At 37.7% G+C, this 22,558-nt stretch overlaps 5 protein-coding genes across 7 annotated transcripts; all 5 read left to right on the plus strand.

Moving 5' to 3' along the window:
* The first annotated feature begins 35 nt into the window (after window positions 1-35).
* Window positions 36-3,072, plus strand: LOC104805546 (probable 2,3-bisphosphoglycerate-independent phosphoglycerate mutase). 2 transcript variants are annotated; one of them, XM_010530151.1, is made up of 6 exons: window positions 36-139; window positions 841-1,180; window positions 1,282-1,427; window positions 1,573-1,849; window positions 2,095-2,367; window positions 2,447-3,072. In XM_010530151.1, exons 2-6 carry the CDS (start codon window positions 872-874, stop codon window positions 2,927-2,929), a joined length of 1,488 nt encoding a protein of 495 aa, XP_010528453.1. In that variant the 5' UTR covers window positions 36-139; window positions 841-871; the 3' UTR covers window positions 2,930-3,072. The 2 variants fall into 2 exon arrangements, with proteins under 2 accessions (XP_010528453.1, XP_010528454.1); XM_010530152.2 differs by lacking the exon at window positions 36-139 and adding an exon at window positions 214-429.
* Window positions 3,073-4,197: 1,125 nt separating this feature from the next.
* On the plus strand, window positions 4,198-5,922 carry LOC104805547. The gene is made up of 2 exons (XM_010530153.2): window positions 4,198-4,601; window positions 4,909-5,922. Exons 1-2 carry the CDS (start codon window positions 4,279-4,281, stop codon window positions 5,852-5,854), a joined length of 1,269 nt encoding a protein of 422 aa, XP_010528455.1. The 5' UTR covers window positions 4,198-4,278; the 3' UTR covers window positions 5,855-5,922.
* Window positions 5,923-6,262: 340 nt separating this feature from the next.
* On the plus strand, window positions 6,263-10,985 carry LOC104805549. Its single transcript, XM_010530154.1, has 14 exons — window positions 6,263-6,349; window positions 6,444-6,581; window positions 7,285-7,382; window positions 7,466-7,552; window positions 7,640-7,769; window positions 7,860-8,055; window positions 8,138-8,364; window positions 8,617-8,759; window positions 8,846-9,034; window positions 9,142-9,232; window positions 9,315-9,483; window positions 10,005-10,115; window positions 10,219-10,315; window positions 10,612-10,985. Exons 2-14 carry the CDS (start codon window positions 6,477-6,479, stop codon window positions 10,706-10,708), a joined length of 1,740 nt encoding a protein of 579 aa, XP_010528456.1. The 5' UTR covers window positions 6,263-6,349; window positions 6,444-6,476; the 3' UTR covers window positions 10,709-10,985.
* A 464-nt stretch (window positions 10,986-11,449) lies between these two features.
* LOC104805550 (thylakoid membrane protein slr0575) lies at window positions 11,450-14,453 on the plus strand. Its single transcript, XM_010530155.2, has 10 exons — window positions 11,450-11,622; window positions 12,048-12,268; window positions 12,677-12,723; window positions 12,944-13,046; window positions 13,209-13,295; window positions 13,514-13,597; window positions 13,678-13,731; window positions 13,834-13,914; window positions 14,084-14,129; window positions 14,236-14,453. Exons 1-10 carry the CDS (start codon window positions 11,553-11,555, stop codon window positions 14,313-14,315), a joined length of 873 nt encoding a protein of 290 aa, XP_010528457.1. The 5' UTR covers window positions 11,450-11,552; the 3' UTR covers window positions 14,316-14,453.
* A 3,236-nt stretch (window positions 14,454-17,689) lies between these two features.
* LOC104805551 (transcription factor TCP1) lies at window positions 17,690-19,537 on the plus strand. Of its 2 annotated transcripts, none has more exons than XM_010530156.2 (2): window positions 17,690-19,244; window positions 19,326-19,537. In XM_010530156.2, exons 1-2 carry the CDS (start codon window positions 17,984-17,986, stop codon window positions 19,334-19,336), a joined length of 1,272 nt encoding a protein of 423 aa, XP_010528458.1. In that variant the 5' UTR covers window positions 17,690-17,983; the 3' UTR covers window positions 19,337-19,537. The 2 variants fall into 2 exon arrangements, with proteins under 2 accessions (XP_010528458.1, XP_010528459.1); XM_010530157.2 differs by having other exon boundaries at window positions 17,691-19,220.
* The last annotated feature ends 3,021 nt before the right edge of the window (window positions 19,538-22,558 follow it).

The raw sequence follows: 22,558 nt of genomic DNA on the forward strand, positions 1-22,558 counted from the left end.
TTTTGAATTTCTGGAGATTCTCAAGAAAAGGAAAAAGGCCATCGTAGTGGCAAGCCATAATGGCCGATAATTTCGAGATTCATTTCAGGAACCCTTTTTCCGATTGAAGATCGGTTATTGTTTTCTTCTCTATTCTCAGGTAAGCTATCTGCATCATTCAATTACTCTATTCCAATTTGTAGTTAATTTTTTTTTGCCTTCTATGTATCGCTTCCATCAGTTTTGTTTTCCTTGTCCACACAACCTTCGTCTCACTCGTGTTTGCCGAATCTTCTTCTTCCGGTGATTGTTTTGGCATAGCTTTTGTTTTGGGGAAAACCCATTTGATAATTGTCTCTGTAACGTCGGAGATGTTGTTCTATAGAGCGGATCGTGATTGTTGTTTCTGTCGGGGAAAACAAGGATCGTCGATGTGGGTTTGAATCGTAGGTGGGATTTTTGTAGTTTTCAATCTCGGAATCGAGATTTGTAGCCGAATTTTTGTGTGCCCTTGTTGCTGCATGTACATAAGTTTGTATATAGGTGTGTAGATACACCAGCCACGTTAATCTTTCCGTTCAAAATGAGGTTCGAATCTGAGATAGCATAACCTCCGAAGTTGATTCCATTATCGTACTAGCTAAAGCTCTGTAAGTGCGATGATTATCATCAATTTCCTAAAATTTCTATGAGGAGTTTATGTGCCAATCCATGTGCTCTTTTTTCTTGATGCTTGTTGTTACTTTTGATGAGAAAATGAGACATGGAACCCATTGGCTTTTGTTGAATGGTAATGCAGTAGCCTGTATAGGAGTTTTATCGCCTAATCTTGGTAACGATCTTTCGATTTCCATGTTGAAGGTGAAGGTAGCCGAACAACTTATTCAGTAAAATGGAGGCTCATCAAGAACGCAGAAAACGAGTTGCTTTCGTACTGATTGATGGTTTAGGAGACATATCTATACCGAAATTAGGCGGTAAAACTCCTCTACAGGCAGCTAACATTCCTAGTTTGGATGCTATTGCATCTGCCGGAATCAATGGTTTAATGGATCCAGTTGAAGTCGGGTTGGGTTGCGGAAGTGACACAGCTCATCTTTCTCTGTTGGGTTATGACCCGAGAGTGTATTACCGGGGAAGAGGTGCTTTCGAGTCTATGGGTGCTGGATTGGCTATGTCACCCGGCGATATAGCTTTCAAAGTGATTCATCGTCATCTCTTGAAAAAAGCGATCATCATTCAACTTTTCCCCGTCATTTTAGTTCTTTCCATATTTGATATTGTAAGTAATCTTTTCTCCAGTCAAACTTTGCAACATTGGATGAGAAATCCGGAACAGTGGTCAGTAGGAGGGCTGACCGGCATTTTGAAGAAGAAGGGCCAATTCTTTGTGCAGCACTTGATGGAATGAAGCTCCCGTCTTTCCCCGAGTATGAAGTGCGGGTCAGGTACAAATACATTCATCATCCTTCTCATCAGTTTCTACGATTTCTCGTCTTTTCTAAAATCTTTCCATGGAATTCAAAGAATATTAGATTTAATCACACCATATTCTGATTAGTTTGCGTTCTGCCAAACCGTTATTTTCTGCAGATATGCGACTGAGCACAGATGTGGAGTGGTTGTGAAAGGTCCAAAACTTAGCGGAAATATCTCGGGAACAGACCCGCTGAAAGATAACCGTTTGCTTCTTGAAGCTAAAGCCTTGGATAATACAGAAGAAGCCCATCACACTGCTAAAGTCATTAACGAATTATCCCGGGAGATATCACGGATTCTAGTTTCTCACCCAGTTAATGCAAAACGAGTTGCGGAAGGGAAGAATATCGCCAATGTTGTCCTTCTACGAGGCTGTGGCATACGAATCGAGGTCCATGGTTAAAAGTTTACGGCTTTTCTATCAAATGCTTCAACCAATCTACTTATTCCGGTTACATTGACTCGATTTCATTTAAAGGGCATGCCTAGATTTCTTATGCTTTTCACAGTAGAATCAAAGCAAGAGGCAACATCAGTTGATTTCTATATAATTCACGTCTACCCTTTTACGGTTTCTCTATCATCCGAATGTACAACTAATCATTGAATTTATCCGCTGCCATTGCTGAATTTCAGGTCCCTCCATTTCAGAAGAAGCACTGTTTGCGGCCGTGCATGGTAGCTCCTACGAAAATCATCGCTGGATTGGGATTATCTCTCGGCATCGACATTCTAGAAGCTCCCGGAGCCACGGGAGATTACCGAACGCTTCTCACTTCCAAAGCAATTGCCATTGCCAATGCACTCTCGGCTCCTTCGAATAAGTGCCCGAACGTCTTTGTACCGGGTGAGGATGAACATAAACCGGGAAGATCAGACGGCTATGATTTCGGTTTCCTTCACATAAAGGTGAACACTTTATATTCTCTCAGCACACAAATATGAATACCCCATCAGATGTTTCTCTTAAAGTTTCGGAATCTTTCAGGCCATAGATGACGCGGGTCACGACAAGGCGACATTGTTCAAAGTTAGAGGGTTGGAAGCTGTCGATAAGGCGATACTTCAGCTCGGTAAGCTTCTATGGAAGGTGGAATCAGAATCTTCCGGAATGTTCGAGTATTTCCTGTGCGTGACCGGTGACCATTCTACACCCGTCGAGTACGGTGACCACAGCTTCGAAACCGTCCCGTTCACAATCTGCAGGCTAAGAGACTTCGTTGGAGCGGTCGGGGGCGAGAATGCACTTCTTAAAACATCGTTGGACCCGTTTCCTCTTCCGACAGTGGCGGATTCCGGGGAAGACATGGCCGGAGAAGAGGGAAACAGTGTAAGGAGACAAGTCGAAGCTTTTGGTGGAGATTCGGTTTCTGAGTTCAACGAAATTGCGGCTGCAAGAGGATGTCTCGGTCGTTTTCCCGGTGGTGAAATGATGGGTGTTATCAAGAAGTTTCTTGAGCTAAATGTATGATTTCGGAGAAAATTTTGGATTTTTTTTCTTGGATAAAGAAAATATTTCGGGGATGAGGAATTGATGTCGGATTTTCCCAATAAGTTGTATTTTATTTGAACAAATGCATCGCATGATAATATGATATCTTTTTTTTTAAATCATTTTAAAAGAAAATATTGTGAATTTTGGGAGAATGGAATATAACCAATCTAAATAGAAATTCATATAGTTTGAGTATAAAATGAATATATATTTAGCCATTTTTCTTTAGTTATAACGTGTGGTGAAAAATAAATTATTCCACCAATGTATATATACACACCCAAGAGAGGTGTTGAGGAGATTTTTTTTTTTTGTAAAAAAAACTTAAATCTAGATTAAATTTATAATTTAATTAAAAAATCTGTAAAGATAATTCTATCAATCTCAAATATCATTAATTGCTGCTATAAAAGTAAACTATATATTATTAGATTTTTAGTTGATATTTTAATTAAAATTATAGATATAAATATAAGAGATTCATCTTGGAAAAAAGTGCATGAGATAAATCTTCGACATAATCTAAATATCGACATTCACAAAAATAAAAATTATTTAAACAATGTTCCTACAAAAAAACAAATCACTACTCCATTCTGTAAATTCAAAAACTTAAAGGATTTCGTTTGTAATAAATATACAAACAAAAAACAAAAACATAAAGTGTAATAAAATCAGAACTATAATAAAAACAATATTTCGCATGTTACATATAGTCATTGCTATGACACTTTACTTTCCTATACAAAGTGGAAGTATGATTGATACTTATCAAAAACATTTTTTAAAAAAAATTATCTTGGGACTTCCAATTTTTTTTTTATCTCTTTGGACAAATAATATACGAATCTTTCAACTTTTGTTCCTTTAAGAATTTAATGCGTCATACTTATGTGGACGTTTCTCCTTTTATCCTCTTTTATTTTTTTTTCCTCCACTGACGGAACTTAATTTTGTAACGTTAGCTTCACGATATTATAATATTTAATTAATGATTAGAAGAAATTAATTGATTTTTTATGATTTAAAAATTTACTTAAGTGGAATTTATATGAAAATAAATAAAATGCTTGTGGTAATGGTTCTCTCTTTTTCCTTTACATCCTCTTTTCTTTTTACGGCCAACTCAAATTACATACCTTTCCCCTCCACTACCAAAATTCTTACAAAGAAACCCCACTATTTTTAAAATAGTCATTTTCACCCCCAAAAACGTCACAATTCCTTGGCGAACTAGAAAAAACCCAAAACCCATCACATAAATTCTCAAATCTCATCATCATTCTCAATCATAGAAACCAAACTAACACACTTGATCTCTACAAATGTATGTGACGAGGCCGTTATCGTTGTACAGAAAGTCTCCGACCTCTCTCTCTGAAGAACCACCGGAAGGTCCGTTTTCCGGCGTTCTCGTGATCACAGACGAAGAAGCAGAAGCGGAGGACACTTTCTGTTTCGGGATCTGCAAGAGGACAAGAGTCAAGAAGTTTCCGTTTCCTCAGGACAAGATCTTATCGGTCGTTCACACCGACAACTCGAGTTACAGAGAGAGTTCTGTCACAAAGGTGCTGTTTTTGCCCGTTCTTGATCAGCCCCTGTCTTCTAATCGGTACTATGTCATCCACGCCAAAGGCAGACATAAAGGGTAAGAGCTGAAATCGAATTTCTCTTCTTCTTTCCTGTCGAAAAATCGATCGAGTTTATGGAACGTGCTTTCTCTCTCTGCTGGTTGTCTCTGTTTCTTCTCTATAAGAACAGAGTTTTCGATTTCCTTTATAATTGAGCTTGAATTCCACCGTCTATTCTCCGTTCTATTCGATTGATTTCTGTTTCTTTGTGTTCATTTTCAAGAAATTCTGGAGTTCAGTTCTTGATCACCGTTTACCAGATTTAAGATTTTGAGCAGTTACCTGTTTCGGTATCTGGTTAATCTTTGATTGTTTTTTCTGCAGAAAAGCTTGTGTCTGCTTTATGGAGATAGACAAGGGAATATGTTGTCTTCCTGGTATCTTACAGGACAAGAAGCCTAAACCTTTGGATCCAAGAAACATATACCACACGGTAAAGATCCATCGCCATCACGGGCACACGTTCTTCGCCAAATCCATTGCTCCCGGAAGTAAGCCTCCTTCCTTTCTCAAGAAGAAAGGTTGGGAGCTCCAGACCTCGAGGAGCCTGTATCCATGGCGGCTCAGAGAAGCCCTAGGCCTAGACGAGGATCTCAGAAACCGTCTTCCCGGTTTCGATTTCTCGGTCTCGACGATACGGTCGGGGAGTGTGATCGTAGGGGAATGGTACTGCCCGTTCGTGTTCGTGAGGGAGCCTTGCAGGCCAAGGCACCAGATGAGGAAATCGGCATTCTACAAGATGACACTGTCTCAGTATTGGGAACGCATCTACCAACGCGACAACACAGACATATCAAACAACGAGAACACGAATGAGAACGACGCGCAAGTGGTGAACGTAGACGTTAACGTGGAGAGGGAGGCGAGTTATGTGATGGGAATGGAAGCAGTGAGAGGCGAGAAAGAAGGGGTTGGAGGGTTTTATTGGTACAGCATTATCCCGAAAACCTCAGAGGCGAGGAGGATGATGAGGAAGAGGAGGAGGATGGGATTAGGGTTAGGGTTAAGCTTTGCGGTGGTGGAGAGGATGAAGAGGGTGGAGGAGGAAGGAGGGTTTGTGGGAGGAAGAGGGAGGATGGTGAATATAAAGAGAGAGGAGAAAATTAGGGTTTGTAGAAGTGAGAATGGTGAGAGTGACAGTAGAAACAGATGGAGAAGATTTGGGTGTTATGTGTTGGTGGAGAGCTTTGGGCTGAGGAGAGCAGATGGAACGTTGCTGCTTAAATGTGTTTTCAGACATTCTCATAGAGTTAGATGCAAGTGGGAGTGACTTTGGTTTCTGTTCTTTTGAAAATATTTATTACTTTGTGTAATGATATCATTATCCATGGTTCCGTATATTCAGGTGTTGTTGTTTTTCAACAAAAAAAAAAACAGTTAGAATAGTTTATTCAAACATATATATATATATGTATGTATATATTTCTTTCTAATGACGATGTCATTAATGAAGTTTCTATATTTTTTACATTTTGTTTATATACTTATGGAATCTTTATTATTTATAAACACGTGTTTACAAAGCAAAAATAACTCAACTACATCCTACATTTTTTTAATAATACTAGCTTATATTTCAGAGGGGAAAATCAAGATTAAATATTTTTTTTTTTTTTATATATATATATATATATATATTCCGTCGTAGGGTCACAACTTAAAATTCATAAGCGAAACAACGAGAATTCGGATACGTGAAATCCGAAGAGAGCTCTCGCCCGCCATTATCACCCGTTCGAATTTCCCACCGCCATTGAAGGAGACGGTAAAGCACGAGTACCCACTGCGTGTAATCCAACAATTTCCGGCTCTATTGTTTACCCACTTCGTTTTCTTTTCTTCTTTTTATCTCGCTGAAGGAGACGGACTTCTGCCTTGTGAAGCACGTGGCTATGGCGGTTGAGAGCGAGAGAGAGGTCAGGCGCACCACCAATCCTGGTGTTAGGGTTGTCGGAGGAAGGATCTACGACTCTAGCAAGGGGAAGACTTGTCATCAGGTGAAGATAGAGAGCGATCTCTGTATGTGTGTGTGTTTTTGTCTCGTGGATTATAGGGAGATCATTTTCTCGTGGTTTCTGTTCCGATCGCTTAGAATTTCGTTGCGATGGCACGTGGGTACGATGAAGAATCTGGGTTTGTCTTTTCTTTTACCTTGTCGAGTGGAGATCGTTGCTTGAAAGTTGACGCTCGATCAAGTTTTCTTGAGTTGCTCATTCTCTCGGATATTGTGTTTGTTTGATTGGAAAATACGAGAAAATGAAGGGGAGAACCCTAGGCATTCTTTTCAACAAAGAAAATGGGGGATTTTGATCCTTGTTTCGTCGGAAACTGCTATCAAATTGGGTTCCTTGAAATATGAAAATTATGGAACCCTGTTTGGTTGATGAGAAAATTCTGTTCAATTAAGCAACTGTGTTATGCCAGTGTTTAGTTAGCTCTTGTTTTTCATGATAGTGATGATCCCTGAGTTATCATGTTTACTTGATCTGTGAGAATCTATGGGGAAAAGATTTGCCTTTTAGATTCTGTTCTTTACCAGTGTGGAACTGTAACGCCAAGGAAAACTAACACCCTTTAGGGCTGTTGTCGAAATTCAAAGTTGCCATGCATGATATTTGATCACAGTAACTGTTTTGTTCCTTCTTGAAGATGTTTCTGATTGCATGATGGGAAGATTTTACCAATAATTACACGTTGCAGTGTCGCCAAAAGACGATGGATTTCGCTGCGTTTTGCACGGTCATGAAGAAGAATAAGCCATGTCCGATCAAGTACTGTCACAAGTGTTTGATGAACAGGTTTGCTTTGGTATCCTTTTGTTTTGTTACATCGTTTCGAAACATGTATAACTAAGTTATATCTGCTTCTGATTCAAATTTAGGTACGGGGAGAAAGCGGAAGAGGTGGCGTTATTGGAGGAGTGGACGTGCCCGAAGTGTAGAGGAATTTGCAATTGCAGTTTCTGCATGTAATACTAATCTATACAACGTTTGTTGAGCTTATGATATGCTATGTGTTGAACGCTGTTGGTTGACGTATCTTTTCTTCTTTACAGGAAGAAGAGAGGACATCAGCCTACCGGAATATTGGTGCACACAGCCAAAGCTACCGGGTTTTCTTCTGTCTCAGAACTTCTGCACGTTAAGGGTCCTGAGAATTTCTGTTATCATCGGTCTGCAAAGCCGGTAGGTGCTTTCCCAAAGAAGTCGGTCGTGATAGTTTTCTTCAGAATGCTTTCTTACCTTTTTTGTTTCTGTGGCCATGCATTGTTGCAGGAAAATCTTGTCACTGCACCTAGAAAGCCTGGGAGAGAAAATGCCATTGAAGGAAAATGTGATTTGCTGAACGGGGAACCACATGTCAATGGTGATGAAAATGCTGGAGACGAGAGTAGTCCAAACATGATCAAGATTTCTGCCGACATATCCGAGCATGTTTCTGAGAAAGTATCTGAAGAAGGAACAGATCAAGGTGAGAATTCTTAAGGCTTGTGTTTTAAAGCATGGCGTTTTTGTGCTCTGTTAAAAAGAGATTAACATAGAAGATGATGCAGAGGTTGCTAAGGTTGTCGAGAACAATAACGTAGAGGGTATGATCAAGAACCCTAGAGCTACTCTCAAACTGAAGAAGTGTGACGTTGAGCACAAGAACGAGGACTACTTGTTCCATGCCCAACTGCCCGAGGGCATTAGCTCAATTTCTATCTCTGGTATTGACCTACCCCCAGAACATGTTGGGCATGTATTGCAGTTTTTGGAATTCTGTTCAGCCTTTGGACAGGTATGGTTATATTCATCTGTTTCCTCTGCAGTTAACAATTAATGGATGTTTCATATGGAAGTTTTTACGTTCTAGCTAACACTTACAAGAAACAATCAAGTTGCTCGGGCCGTATGTTTATGGATGATTACTTGAATTTGTCTAAAAGCGAACATAATCCCGACAATAAATGTTATCCCTTGTATGCTTCAATTGCTTACCATGTTTCTTTGACTAATCATTCTAGCTTGCCTGTTTGGACTTTCCTTCTAGGTGCTTGGTTTGAGGGAAGGACAAGGCGAATGTGTGGTGCGTGAACTGTTAAACGGGCGAGACAAGAGGGGACAAGAGTGTTCCATGCTAATTCAGATGATCATCCAATTGTTGTGTGTGATATTAGCGGATAGAGGAGAAAAGTATGTGTTTATTCCTCCTGGAAGGTTATAATTTTACTTTTACTTTTGTGTTCATTCGATTTACTTGCATTTTTTTTATGATTTAGGTCTCCTTCCTTCACCCCAGCCGATGAAATTTGGTTCAAAGCTTTGGGAGAATGTGTTTCAAAGTCAGGTCTACTGGATGAATTCCCCCCCGAGCTGTTTGAAAAAGGCGTTGCAGAGTACGAGAACCTGGATACATCGAAAAAGCTTAAGCTCTTGAACTTTTTATGCGATGAAACCCTCTGCACAACGTATGTAATAAACGTATATGTGAAGATTTCAGCTTTTTTCTTGATTTCAAGGTGCTCGAATGCATGGAGTTTACGATCTTGTGTTCTTTATCTGTTGAAAACAATAGGGTGATGAGGAATTGGATTGACAAGCAAAATCTGGATTATGATGAGAGGAAGAGAGGAGCAAGGGAAAAGGTTGCAGCAGCTAAAGAAAAGGTAACATTTTGATCAATGCTTACGACATGCCAATTATGTATAAGCATATTATGGGTCTCAACCTTCCTTTTTCTTCTTTTAGGAGAAACAATTGAAGCAGAAGCTGCAAGATGAGGTGGCAACAGCCATCATGGCAGAATCCAGGGATCCATTATCGATTTCAGAGCATGAGGCTATCGTATCTCGAATCAAAGCTGAAGTTAAAGAAGCTCACGCCGAGACGGTGGAGGCAATGGGCATGCGTCCTAAAAGTACGTCGGGTTCTCTTTGATCATCTCATTTGCTAAATAAATAACCCGGCACTTGACTTAGATCTTTGTTGAACTTGATAATACCAGCCATCCTCTTCTTTTCGAATGTGAAATATGCATGGAGGTACATATATACGGTCCTAGTCATGTGGAAGATGTCTGAGCCATACTGATATGCTCCTAGATTGTTGGATTTTCGTGTTGAGTTTGGCAAATTAGTGAATAACTGGGCATAGAGCTCGTTAGAGATTTATGATGTTTTTGAACCCACATAGTTGCTTCTGTAGCTATCTTGGCAGCGGCTCTCCTTTAGAGAGAGCCATGCATTATGAATAAGCATCATGTTGTTGATTAGAAAATTGAGGGGGGATTGAATACTACTTCCAATTGTATCTCGGCTACCAAACATGGTAAAAGTTTAGAGATCTTCCTATCCTTTTTTTGAACGATAGGCTTGATCGCGAATCTATCACATGCAAACGTGTTTTCTGCGCTTGACTCTCATCTTATGGTTGTTGCAGAGAGGAAAAGAAGTGATGCTCTTAGGACCGACCCTTTCATGTTGGATGAGAATGGCCGTGTTTTCTGGAGATTAACGTCCTACACCGAGGAGCCTAAGCTTTTGCTTCAAGGTTTTGTGAAAATTTTCTGTTCCGTAGCATTCATGTATGTGCGATACATATATATAATTCACGCTCTTTAGCTTCTAATATATTTCCTCTATATGCACCACAGATGTTGGATCCTGGGGTGAAGTTTGTCCTCACGAAAATTGGGTTACCTTTAAGCCTGAGCAGCAACCAGAGATAGAGAAATACCTCTCTTGCCTAAGGTGAGCCATTTCTCTACACTTAACTGTACTTCAACTCTTACATTATGCTTAGAAGTGCAAAAACAACCTCGATTCAATCAGACATGGTTATGGGAAAGATCTTCGGGTTTTAGTTGCATAGATTGAAGTAATCTGATCCAAAGTTTTAACCTTTTCATCACCCCTGCCTCAACCCTCCATGGTGGAAAGAATCTTGTGATCGGCGCTTTAGTTGGAATTCCATACACAGAATCCTTGAGATTACGATCAAAGAACTTAATGGCCTGCAAACTAATCATATTCTCTGTGTTTTGTAGGATGAAACAGAAGCGCCGTGCACAGACGTATGCTAATAATGTAGCATCTGTTTCTATCCAAGGAACCGAAACAGAAGCAAACCCTCAAGTCCCCTGATAATGTTGTACCCTATATTCTCAAGACTGTTCCATATTGTTTATGATCGAAACCGAGGTAAAGACACTCACATCTTTGAATGTTGCTTAGCTCGGGTTTCGGTTCAGGTTGCTACCGGATGACCCACATTTTCAAAAGACATCTGGTAGCTTTTCTTTTTATAAACCATAAGCCTATACAGATTTCGGGTTTTAAGATATTGAAATCTTGAGTGAGGCCAGTGAAATTTTTTGTTGGTGGCTCATCAAGGATGTCTGAACATTCAACAGATTCTCCTTTCCTTTTATAGTGAATGCTTTGCTTCAATACTTGATTTTGTTCGTGTCCTGATGGTCTTGCCGGTATGGTTTGGTTTAGTTTTTATTTAAATTAATTGAAAACCAAACCGAGTTATTGGTTAAGTGAAAGTTAATGGGGAGTTCGTATCTTCATTGATTTCGTTTAAACCGAACAATTTGCCGATTATTAGCTAGAGTCAATTGAGTTTCACTCAAAAACTCTACCATCGTTTTTTTTTTCGTTTCTTGTTTATATTCGTTTATTTTAGAAATTATTTTATTGTAACATATATCTAGGGTATAAATAAACCGGACAAGATTACATTTTGTATGAGATCGAACCGAAAAAACCGGTTTGGTTTATGTGGCCTGGTCGGTTTCGGTAAACCGGAACAACAAGAGGAAAAGAGCACAACACGTCAGCCAAGATACTTTGGCGGTTGAAATCAAAACTTCGTCTTCCTCGCTGTCTCAGCCTCACGTTATTCTCTCCCTTCAGATATACACAGGCACAGAGAGAGCGAGAGAGAGAGAGAGAGGGAGAGAGAGAGAGAGGGAGAGAGAGAATGGGAACCATATCGGCAGCTCCCGGAGCTACTGTCTTCATCGGCCATCTCCGCCGCCGCAGCTGCCTGGGTCTGTGCGATCGCCATCGCGAGAGTATGCCGGCGGTTTCCTCTTTACAACTGCCGTGGCCGACGCGTCGGAGGTGGCTCTACGTACCGGATAAGAGGTTGAAAAGAGAGCTTCTGAGGCTAGAGTTCGTCGCCGGAGCGGCCGATTCGACGAGCTCTTCTCCTTCAGTGGCTGCTGGAGATAAAACCCTAATTCCCGATGACGAATTTTCTATCGCTAAGGTACTTTATTTTTCCATTTTTCACTGATTTTGGTTCATTCTTCTGATTTAGTCAATATTTTGGAGCAGGCGATGTAGAATTGTGAGGTCTGTCCTCTGAGAGAAACTATCATCTTTGATTTTATCAAGTATGTGAGATTGATGACATCGGCAGCCCCCGGAGCTACTGTCTTCATCGGCCATCTCCGCCGCCGCAGCTGCCTGGGTCTGTGCGATCGCCATCGCGAGAGTATGCCGGCGGTTTCCTCTTTACAACTGCCGTGGCCGACGCGTCGGAGGTGGCTCTACGTACCGGATAAGAGGTTGAAAAGAGAGCTTCTGAGGCTAGAGTTCGTCGCCGGAGCGGCCGATTCGACGAGCTCTTCTCCTTCAGTGGCTGCTGGAGATAAAACCCTAATTCCCGATGACGAATTTTCTATCGCTAAGGTACTTTATTTTTCCATTTTTCACTGATTTTGGTTCATTCTTCTGATTTAGTCAATATTTTGGAGCAGGCGATGTAGAATTGTGAGGTCTGTCCTCTGAGAGAAACTATCATCTTTGATTTTATCAAGTATGTGAGATTGATGACGAAATCATGGTCTCCCTGGTTCACAGAAACAACAATCAGATGCTCTTAGAATTTAATTTCTTGGCGTTTATAGCAAATGCATATATATATATATATAGGTATATAGATTGTGCCGTTTGAACATCTAAACTAGGAAAGCTTTTGAATTTCATATTGATGAAAAATCGATATACCTCGGCTTCTAGGTTTGGAAAATATCGTGGAATCTGATGAATTGCAAATGATTGTGGAAGTGAAAATGCCATCTCTCTGTTTATTTGCAGGTCTCATTTGGTGTGATTGGGCTAGGGCTCGGGGTTTCGCTCCTTTCGTAAGTTATTATTTAATTTATCCGTGCCATTCTTGATACGAACCCTAGCATGGATTGAAACTCCTCGGCACGTGATCTCGCGCGTCATTGGACCGTTGGAACTTGAATCTTTGATCCACAACTTTGTTTCCTAGCTTTTTCCTTGATTCGATCTTCATCGATTCTCTTTCTTCGTTGTGATCGTGTTTTCCTTTAATGGCGGATTTGCGAAAATGTGCAGATATGGTTTTGGGGCCTATTTCAATATCCTTCCAGGATCTGAATGGTCTGCATTGATGCTTACATATGGCTTTCCCCTCGCCATTATCGGTATGGCTCTCAAGGTATGAACTTTCCGATCAGAAACTTGAAATTCTAGTCATTTCATCACACTCTTGTTCTTGAAGTTTGACATTGTCACATTGTTGATTTTTTTTCCTGTTGGGGTTGATGGAGGAACAATGAATTGTTCTGATCATTAATCATTGGTTTCGGTTTCATTGCAGTATGCAGAACTCAAACCAGTTCCATGCTTGAGCTATTCAGATGCTGTAAAGCTAAGGGAAAGATACGCAACTTCGATCTTAAAACAGGTTCTAACTAGTTCTGGTTTCTAGAAACTCGGCAAGTTGAGTGTTCATTGTTGTGGACAGTGTGGCCATTAGTTATATGTAATAGAACCACCCCGGTCTAAGAAAACCAGTTTGTTTATGTTGACTCGATGTTCAAAAATGTTCTTCTTCTTCGTCTTCTTCCTCCTCGTGCTCTCTGTCCTGCGAATCCAACTAGTTCTTCTACTGTCCTTTACTAGGTCAGGAGTGATGTTACAAGATACCGTTATGGAGACGAGCAACATCTAGACGAAGCCCTAAAACGAATTTTTCAATACGGTTTGGTAAGGTTTCTTAAGCGAGTTCATAAAATATTACATGTTTTTACGTTCGATTTAACGCTAACTCAAAGTCGTGGCAACAGGGTGGAGGAATCCCCCGGCGAAATGCACCTATCTTACAAATGATCAAGGAAGAGGTATGCTTCATTCATGTGCATGTTGACATCAATATGTGAGTGAAATATCATCGGATATCATACCCTAAACCTTCATTTTCGATGACATATCATATCTCGCAGGTCACGCCCGATGGTAAGTACTGCCTTGTCCTCATATTCGAGGCCAAGGCTCTCAAGCTGTCAGATTTCGAGCAACGTCAGGTAAAAGAAAGACGGATCATAAACTTCGAAACGATTCATCTTCTCATTTTGTCAGCCTATATGCCTCGGGAAATATGTCGAAACATAGTATAATTTCTCGATTTCGTCAAGTTTTCCATGAACTAATAAGCTGAAACTGATACATAAAGTTGGATATCTCGTTGTATAGGCGAAATTTGCTTCCTTCTTTGGACCGGATATCGCAGCAGAAGTCGGTGAGTTGTTCATCATAAACCCGAGTTTTCTCGTTTTTTTTTTAAAACCCGGACTCGAGCTTTATTCTGAGCTCATAGTGAAATCAATGGTGATATGTTTTTGAAGGTAAAGGAGAAAGTGAGGGTCTCTATGAGGTAAGACTGATATCAAACCTCAACGCCAACCCTCCATCTTCTTCCTCTTGAACGGCGTCGTTTTAAGGTCTTTTTTATTTTTTAAGATTTTGTTCTATGTTTCATCATTATGTACATAATATAATATTGATTTTGCTTCACTGTAACCTACATACATACATACATACGCCATAATTGCTTTTCTTTTTTTTTTTTTGTTTTTTTTAATACCCGGAATTACTCTCTGTAAATGCAAAATTTACCTGTTTAGCATATTTTATTAGCATAAACAAACATCAACTTGGATGGTATATCATATATATATATATATATATGTGTGTGTTCGTATATATATAATATATTCGTCAAATACCACGAGCTAAATTCTTTTATAAAATATATATCAAACACGAACATGTGTCCAACGTCTACTTACAAAGGGGCAAAAGACAATGCCGTTCACGGGATCACATGTCGACCTGTCTTCCGCCGTACATTCCATTTTCCATAGGTTATATTTGTTTTCAATTAAATTAAACCATTATTTGTTTAACAATCAATCATAAAAAAAATATTAACATTATTTTATGCAAGTTTTTAATTCCCTTTCAGTATCAGAAATAAATGCAACAAATGAAGTGAGAGGAGACAAAAGGGCTTTCGGATGCTTCTGTTTGGTTTTTTTTTTGGGGGGTTTTCATTTATTTGTAAGTTATAAATCATAAATATAAATTATGATAATATATATATATATATATCCAAAAAAATCACATTATATATAAAATCAAATAATGTAATTAATTTGAGGACCATAAACATCCAATGAAAATGTGCCACGTTATGAAAGTGGGAACGGACAAAAGTGTACTTAGTGGAGAGAGGACTCTTTTTCACTGGTCTTAGCCCACGCGCACGGCCCAATGGTTCTGGGCCCACCAAAATATATTTTGATTTATATATATAATATTCCGATCTTTTTATTTAATTTATTTTTCATTTTGAATTATTTTTTTATTAAAATAAATATATTTTAAATAAAAATCAGTTTTATTTCGATTTTTATTTATTATTTAATTTGACTATATATGTGTTCGTTGGAATTTATTACAATATATAATATCAATTAAAATATGTTTCAAATTTTGTGGGAAAAACTAGTAGAAGAAGATGAGGGCAATTGATGCGTCACATGAAGAGAAGAGAGAGAGAGAGAGAGAGAGAGAGTAAAGAGATAACATAGAGACAGGAAAAGACGACGGTAATTACTCTCCTCGGGTGCGTAATTGGAGGAGGCATCTTTAATTTTATTTTCTTTAAAAACAACAACAACAAATAATAATAATAATAATAATAACAGATGAGTCATATTTTTTTTTCAAGATTTAATGCCATTTTCTCGTTCATATTTTGAATTTTCTTGTATTTTTTTAGGTATAATACAGTAAATTACTAAATTGCAGCTTTCACTTCTATATGAGAATCATTGTATCCTTATTTTTTTTATAATATAATTGTGTAAAACATAAATCTATTTTTGACTTAACTTCTTTCCGAGTGGTGGTTTTCCGACAATGACAACCACATGCCAGCGAACATAGGTCTACAGATTTGATTAAAAATAGAATAAAATAAAGTTTTTGAACTGCAGGCACATAGAGTTATATGATTAAAGTATTTATTTATTTATTTATTTTATAAATCAATTATTTGCTCGATAATATTTTAATTGTTTTTGTTGGGGTGAAGCATTAATGATACCAATAATCTATCCACGCTCGTGGTGAGCGGTAAAGGTCGCTGAGTTTTTTTGGTACAGACATATCTCATCTTCCACGTGATTATATATATATATATATTTTTTTTTATAATCCGGAAGTTCACCAGGCCTTTGACCCAACTATATCTTCCACGTGATTATTACTTTGTTCAATTAATGTTTTGTATATTCTTTTTAGCTATAAATTGTTATGATTTTGATTCCAATATATTTTTCAGTCTCTTTCCACATCTATGCACATGCTTCTTCAAGGGAATACCCTTTTGGATAAATTTGCAATTGAGGAGCAGTTTAAGGCATTGAAAACTTTGCAGTCTTTTTCATGTAAACGAAATTGCGAGTCCGTTTTCACATGGGTTCGTTCCATGTGTTTTAAGGGGTACAAAACCGGAATATAATATTTATTTTTGGGATTTATAAAAATTTATGGACCATGGCAATATATACAAATAATTTGGACATCAATGTATATGGACCATAGACAACAATTTACATACTGTAGTAAGATATCATAATGTTGTGAACTCTGGTTACAACACATTAGATTTTCTTTCCAACTAAATAATTATATATTAAGATGATGCATAAACTCTAAGATCGATGTTGTCTTTAAAAGATTTTAAATTCCTGATTTTTTTTGTACTTTTTTCCCAAAAACACTTTTGATAATCTTCTTTCTTTTATCCACAAGATGATTTGCAATTTGCATCAGCTCATCTAAAAACTTTACTATATATATATATACCAATCCTGTTTTTATTGGGAAACCAAATATGGAATTTGAAGGTAAATAACTTCAAATTTTGGAAAATAAATCGCTTTTACGCTTCATTCAAATTGTTTATTGTTAATTGATTTTATATTTTGTAAATGATTAACTATAGATGAAAGGCTTTCGGTAGTGCGTGGTTATCGTATTAAAAATAAAATATTTAAAATATTTTTGAAGATAATTGTTTGGTATTTCTCCACTAAAACGTTAAAAGAGCACACTCTGTAATCAAATCGTACGGACGGCCGATTCAGAAAACACTCACGTCAGTTTCCCAAACCCTAATCGGATAATATTTCATATCTCATTATTTTATTTTATTTTATTATTGAGTCAAACTTTTCACCTGCCCGGCTCGGGATATATTTATAACCATTGCGTAAAAATAATATACCCATAAGACAAAAGAAAAACATGAACCCCCCATGAAATTTCTTCCGACAAGAAAACTCTGAAACTATGAATGTGTTAGATCTTGAGTCTGTAACCCACTAAAGAAGAGAAGCCCTAGATTCGTGAACGGATACGAAGCTATGCGCGTATATATACGTACACATATGTATACATATGTGATACGTGTACATAGATACACATGTACGTATACCTGTATATATAGATATACATATGTAGACAGACGTGTATATGTAGATACACACGCACACTCACTCACTCACTATTCTTCATTAGAGCAGCTCTAAGCCAGAGCTTGTGCCTGGAAATTGACCCTGTAAATACTGCATTTCGAGCCCTAACCCTTTAATCTAGAGAGAGAGAGAGAGAGGGAATTAAGAGAGTTTTGGAAAACGTGGGGGAATTATGGAGGAGACCCACCAATTCAAGCAGATCTTGATTTACTTCAACACCTTAATTAAGAGAAACAAAATCATGTGCCCATCGTGCCATTAAGCAGTTTTGGTTATTTATCTCCACCCACCTCTCTTTCTCCATCCCTCTCTCTCTCTCTCATCAAACTCCATAACTTTTTCTTGGAAGAAGGTTATAAATGGATGAGGGTTAGGCATCTAAAAGTTCAAAAAAAGAAAAAAAACGAGAAGATCAGAATGTACTCTACACTCTTTTTTCCTTCTCGGTTCTAAGTGTCTTTTTCTTTTCTGCTTCTCTTTTTGATTATTCTGAATTTAGGGTTCTTTTGTGTGTTTCTGAATTTGAAGAAAGTTGTATGATTTGGTCATGTTTTCTTCCAATGATGATACCAATAATAACAATGGAGTGTACCCTCTTGCTCTTTACCTTTCTTCTCTCTGTAGCCATGACAACAACATGTCATCAGCATCTTACAATCATCATCAACATCACCAACTTCAGCAACATCATAATCAGCTAAATCTCCATCCAAATGATCATCTCATGGCTGCTCCTCAGAATCACCAGTTCAGTTCTCCATCCATGCCCGAGTCTCTGATCAATTACATGCCGTTTTTGTCGAACAACGTCATGATGGACCAGAATCTGGTGAACGGTGGATGCTCTGATAGGGTTGAGGCTCTGAGGGGGATCAAGAAGCCGGAGAAGAAAGACCGGCACAGCAAGATTCACACGGCACAAGGGCTTAGAGACAGGAGAGTGAGGCTCTCCATCGGCATTGCTCGCCAGTTCTTCGATCTGCAGGACATGTTGGGGTTCGACAAAGCGAGCAAGACGCTCGACTGGCTGCTCAAGAAGTCGAGAAAGGCAATTAGAAAGGTCACTCAAGCAAAGAAGCTCAACAACGGCGACTTCAGCAGCGCCAACATTGAAGATGAGTGGTCTGGAAACAATATTGGTGATGAAGAAGAAGGCGAAGAAGAGGATGAGGAGGAGGAGGAAGAGGACGATGATGAAGACAAGAGCTTTGTATCGGGTTCAAGCTCCGAGGGCTGTGAAGAAATGGTCTACGAGGCCAAGAAGCGAGATCAGATTGATGGTTTTGTGCAAAGAGAGAAGAAGAATAATGAGTTGAGCCACATTTCGTCAAAGGGGTCAAGAGGTAAAGCAAGAGAAGGGGGAAAGGAGAGAGCAAGAGACAAAACCGGAAGTAGAAACACCGATCTGCCCCAAATCTATCAGATCTCACAGTCTCAAGTACTGTTGGACTCAATGAGATCTACAACTCTTAATGTAGGAAAAGCCAAAATGCCATCAAGTGTTCACTGCCAAGACATGACTTCTTTCTATGAGCAACCGATCGAAGAGGCTGGTAGGTTCCAGGGACTGTACTTAGCCAATCAAGAATCTAATAGCTTCATCACGAGGAAGACCAAACCGTCGGCTTTAAGTTATGGCCAACAAAATGGAGGAGTTATGTCGGAGAATCAGAGTTCTACCAGCGACAACATCACCATTTTGCCTCAAAATTGGGAGAATTATGACCAGAACCCTTTTCTCGATGCACCCTTTGGTGTATTCTTCAACATGAATGCGTCCACAAGTAAAGAATTTGGCTCAAATTCGTGTACTATTCTTTTATAAATCCTAATTCTTCATGGTTCTTCATTTGGTGATTTATTCATCAATCTCCTGAATTTTCTTGCAGGGCTCCAGTAAATGGTGATATACAACCAAGAGGACGACTATGGAAGTGGCATCGAATTAAGGCATGTAAGCGGAAAAACTCTCGGATCCTTTTTATGTGAGTGTATATTAGAACTCATATTCCATATAATGTTTATCTTGATCTTGAGTGCAAGTATTATCTGAAGTTAGATGAACGACCCTTAATTAGTATGAAATGTTTTTAGGTGCAATAAGCTATATATATATATATATATATATATGTGTGTGTTTGTGTGTGCAAACCTTTAAATTAAGCATTTTGAAGATGAAACAACTCATCATGATTATCTAATTGTTTAGGGTTTTAGGGTGCTAACGTTTCTTATGAACAGAATTTCTTACTATCACCCCTTTGCATTAAGCACAAATCCTGTAGGGGGCTTATTAGGGTTTTGACAAACCCTAAATTGCCTCTTAAGACCGACAAGAGCAAACAGGTTTTTGTTGCAATATTGATTGAAAAACAAAATCTGTTGTGGAGATGTGTATCTTCCATTTTGACAGTGTAGTTCTCTTGCTCGAAGGTTTAGTTTTACTTGGGTATATATTTATATTAGTATGTTAATTTAGGGTTTATATATATGGAGTCTGGTTAATGGGTGAAGAAACGATTGATCAATTTGTTTCTGATACATCTTTGAAGGGTCAAAAAACATCTAAGGCAGAAGTTGGTTTGGATCTAGATCAATGCAAATCAATTGGTCTAATCCAAACTAAACCAAACCGAACTAACCAAACCCGAATAATTACAAAAAAACAAACAAACAAACCCAAATCCAAAATTCATCTGATGTAAATAAATCCTATTACTAAACTGAACCAAAATCAGATATCTAACAAAGTTCGGATTCAGTCCAAACTCCGACCAAACCCAAAAATAAATCATCCCCAATTTGCCCCACCAACAATTTGAATGGCAGGAATTTTGGCATAACAAATCAGTGGTTTTAGAAAATAAACTAAACTTAACATACTGATACTAAAACTCGGACTGAACTTCATCGAATTGTGGTTCTTAGATTGGTTTAAATTACATTTTCTTAAAGAGAATGGCTCGACTTATATATTATAACCAGAATCGCTAGATTTATAACTATTTTCTGTGCATGTCTGCCATGTATTACACATTTATTATCTTCTCAAGCATTGATGAATAAACTCTAAATTTCCAGCCAATCACTCATCCCTTGTAGTTTTCTGCTATCTCCTTCTTAAAATGTTGGTGATATATAATGTATCAGAAGACAACCAAGAAAAATTTCATGCATGAAACATATAAATGTATTGAAATTCATCATTTCATTCAATACTTTGATTTTCTTTCGGATCATATAATTTTATATATGATCAATTTCTAATTCCGAGTAATTTTGTAATAATTATTAGAAATCGTTCACTACTGTGGGAAAATCTGCCTAAACTTCATGTATTCAAGAAGCCATTGATGAAAATGGGTTAGAAAATGCTTTTACATGATTGTGTATATACAAGTTTTTGGTACCAACTACTAGTTAACAAGGACGAAAAATAGAAATATAATTGTTGGAATTGAAGTGTGATAAAGTTTGAATTTTGATATAAAATCTGACTGATGAGTATGGAATCTTAAGGTTGAATTAAATACCCTAATAAGAACACATCATTATGGGTGACCATTTCACGTTTCGGTTCGGTTATTTTGGTTATAGAAAAATTATGACCATTCAGTTTTTATATAAACTTCAGTTTGTTTCGGTTATTTTTTCAGTTCAATTTGGTTCGATTTCGATAAAAAAAATCATTTTTTCAAAGAATTTATCGGTTATTTTTTTAATTAGTTTGGTTCGATTTCAGTTTTTCGGTTTTATGCCGAGTTAGGTTCGGATATGGTTATATCTTATTCGGTTTGCTTCGGTTCGACTATTCGGTTAATAGCCGAATTGCCACCCCTACACATCATAGCGCGCATAATTTAGAGCTAATATGTAGTTGGATAGTAGTAACAATACGCTAGCTATCACCTATGCATATATGTGATTTTATTTACACATTTAGGCTACGAGAAAACCTAGAAATTCCTATGCCATGGTACATAATGGATAAGCAGCTTTACCACAACAGACCAAAGTAATTAAATATGTTAGCTTTAGATATGGTTTTTGTTTGGACATAAGATCATGTTTTGTCCCCCCGTCATATCACAATGTATTTTTAAGATCAAATAAATTTAATATGTGTTTACATATAACATCATATAATTTAATATTATTTTTAGCATTTGACGGATTATAAACGGCATCGATATAATTTACACTATTCAAAATCTAACCAAATGTTGTGCCAAATACTCTCATTCAACACAACAAATCCAGACAAACTCTTCAAAATTTTCAACATTTCCCGTACAGGAAGCAAATACTATACGATGATTGTCTCTTCTAAATAAGATTAGGTAAACTTTTATTTACTGTCTATTGTCCCACATTTTGTAGGTTGCGTGATTTACTTATGTCGGTAATTAATGAATATGTGGTTAAAACTTATAGATCTTCCAAGATAGTTTACCCACCAACAAAAACAAAAACAAAAAACTGATGAGAAAAAAAAAGATAGAACAAAGACGCTTTGTCCTATCTTAGGGCGTACATGAATCATAACCCTAAAAAAATGAATCAGTGGTTTTTCGCACTGAAAACTAAAAGATTCATGAGAGGAATCCAAGCAAAAAAAAAATATTAGAACATAAAAATATATGTTTTCTATTTGAGTGTTTTTTAATGTATTATTCAGACAAAAAAAAATAAAAAAAATCAAGAGAGAAATGGTTCTGTGTGTGAGAGGTGGAGATAGATAGACAGATAGAGAGTACCTTTGAACAGTTCTTTATCGTTGCTTCCAAACAGTAATCCCTACAGAAGCAGTCGAAGGAGAGATTAACAACATCTTTCATCTCGAATATATATATACACATATACACACACACACACATATATATATATATATGTATATATAACACCAAAGAGAGAGAGTACAAGGACAAGGGCAAAAGGAAAACAAGAGAGTAGAAGAAAATGGCTTTGGGGGGTAAGTGAAGTAACTTGGACCGAAATAGTCCACAATGACGATAATTTGGAATTTTATATAATTATTTTGCCCTTATTTTGTCTTTTACACGGTTTATTATCTATTATATATATATATATATATATATATATATATATATAACTCTATCTT

Source organism: Tarenaya hassleriana, unplaced genomic scaffold (assembly GCF_000463585.1).
Source record: "Tarenaya hassleriana unplaced genomic scaffold, ASM46358v1 Cleome11, whole genome shotgun sequence".
NCBI lineage: Eukaryota > Viridiplantae > Streptophyta > Magnoliopsida > Brassicales > Cleomaceae > Tarenaya > Tarenaya hassleriana.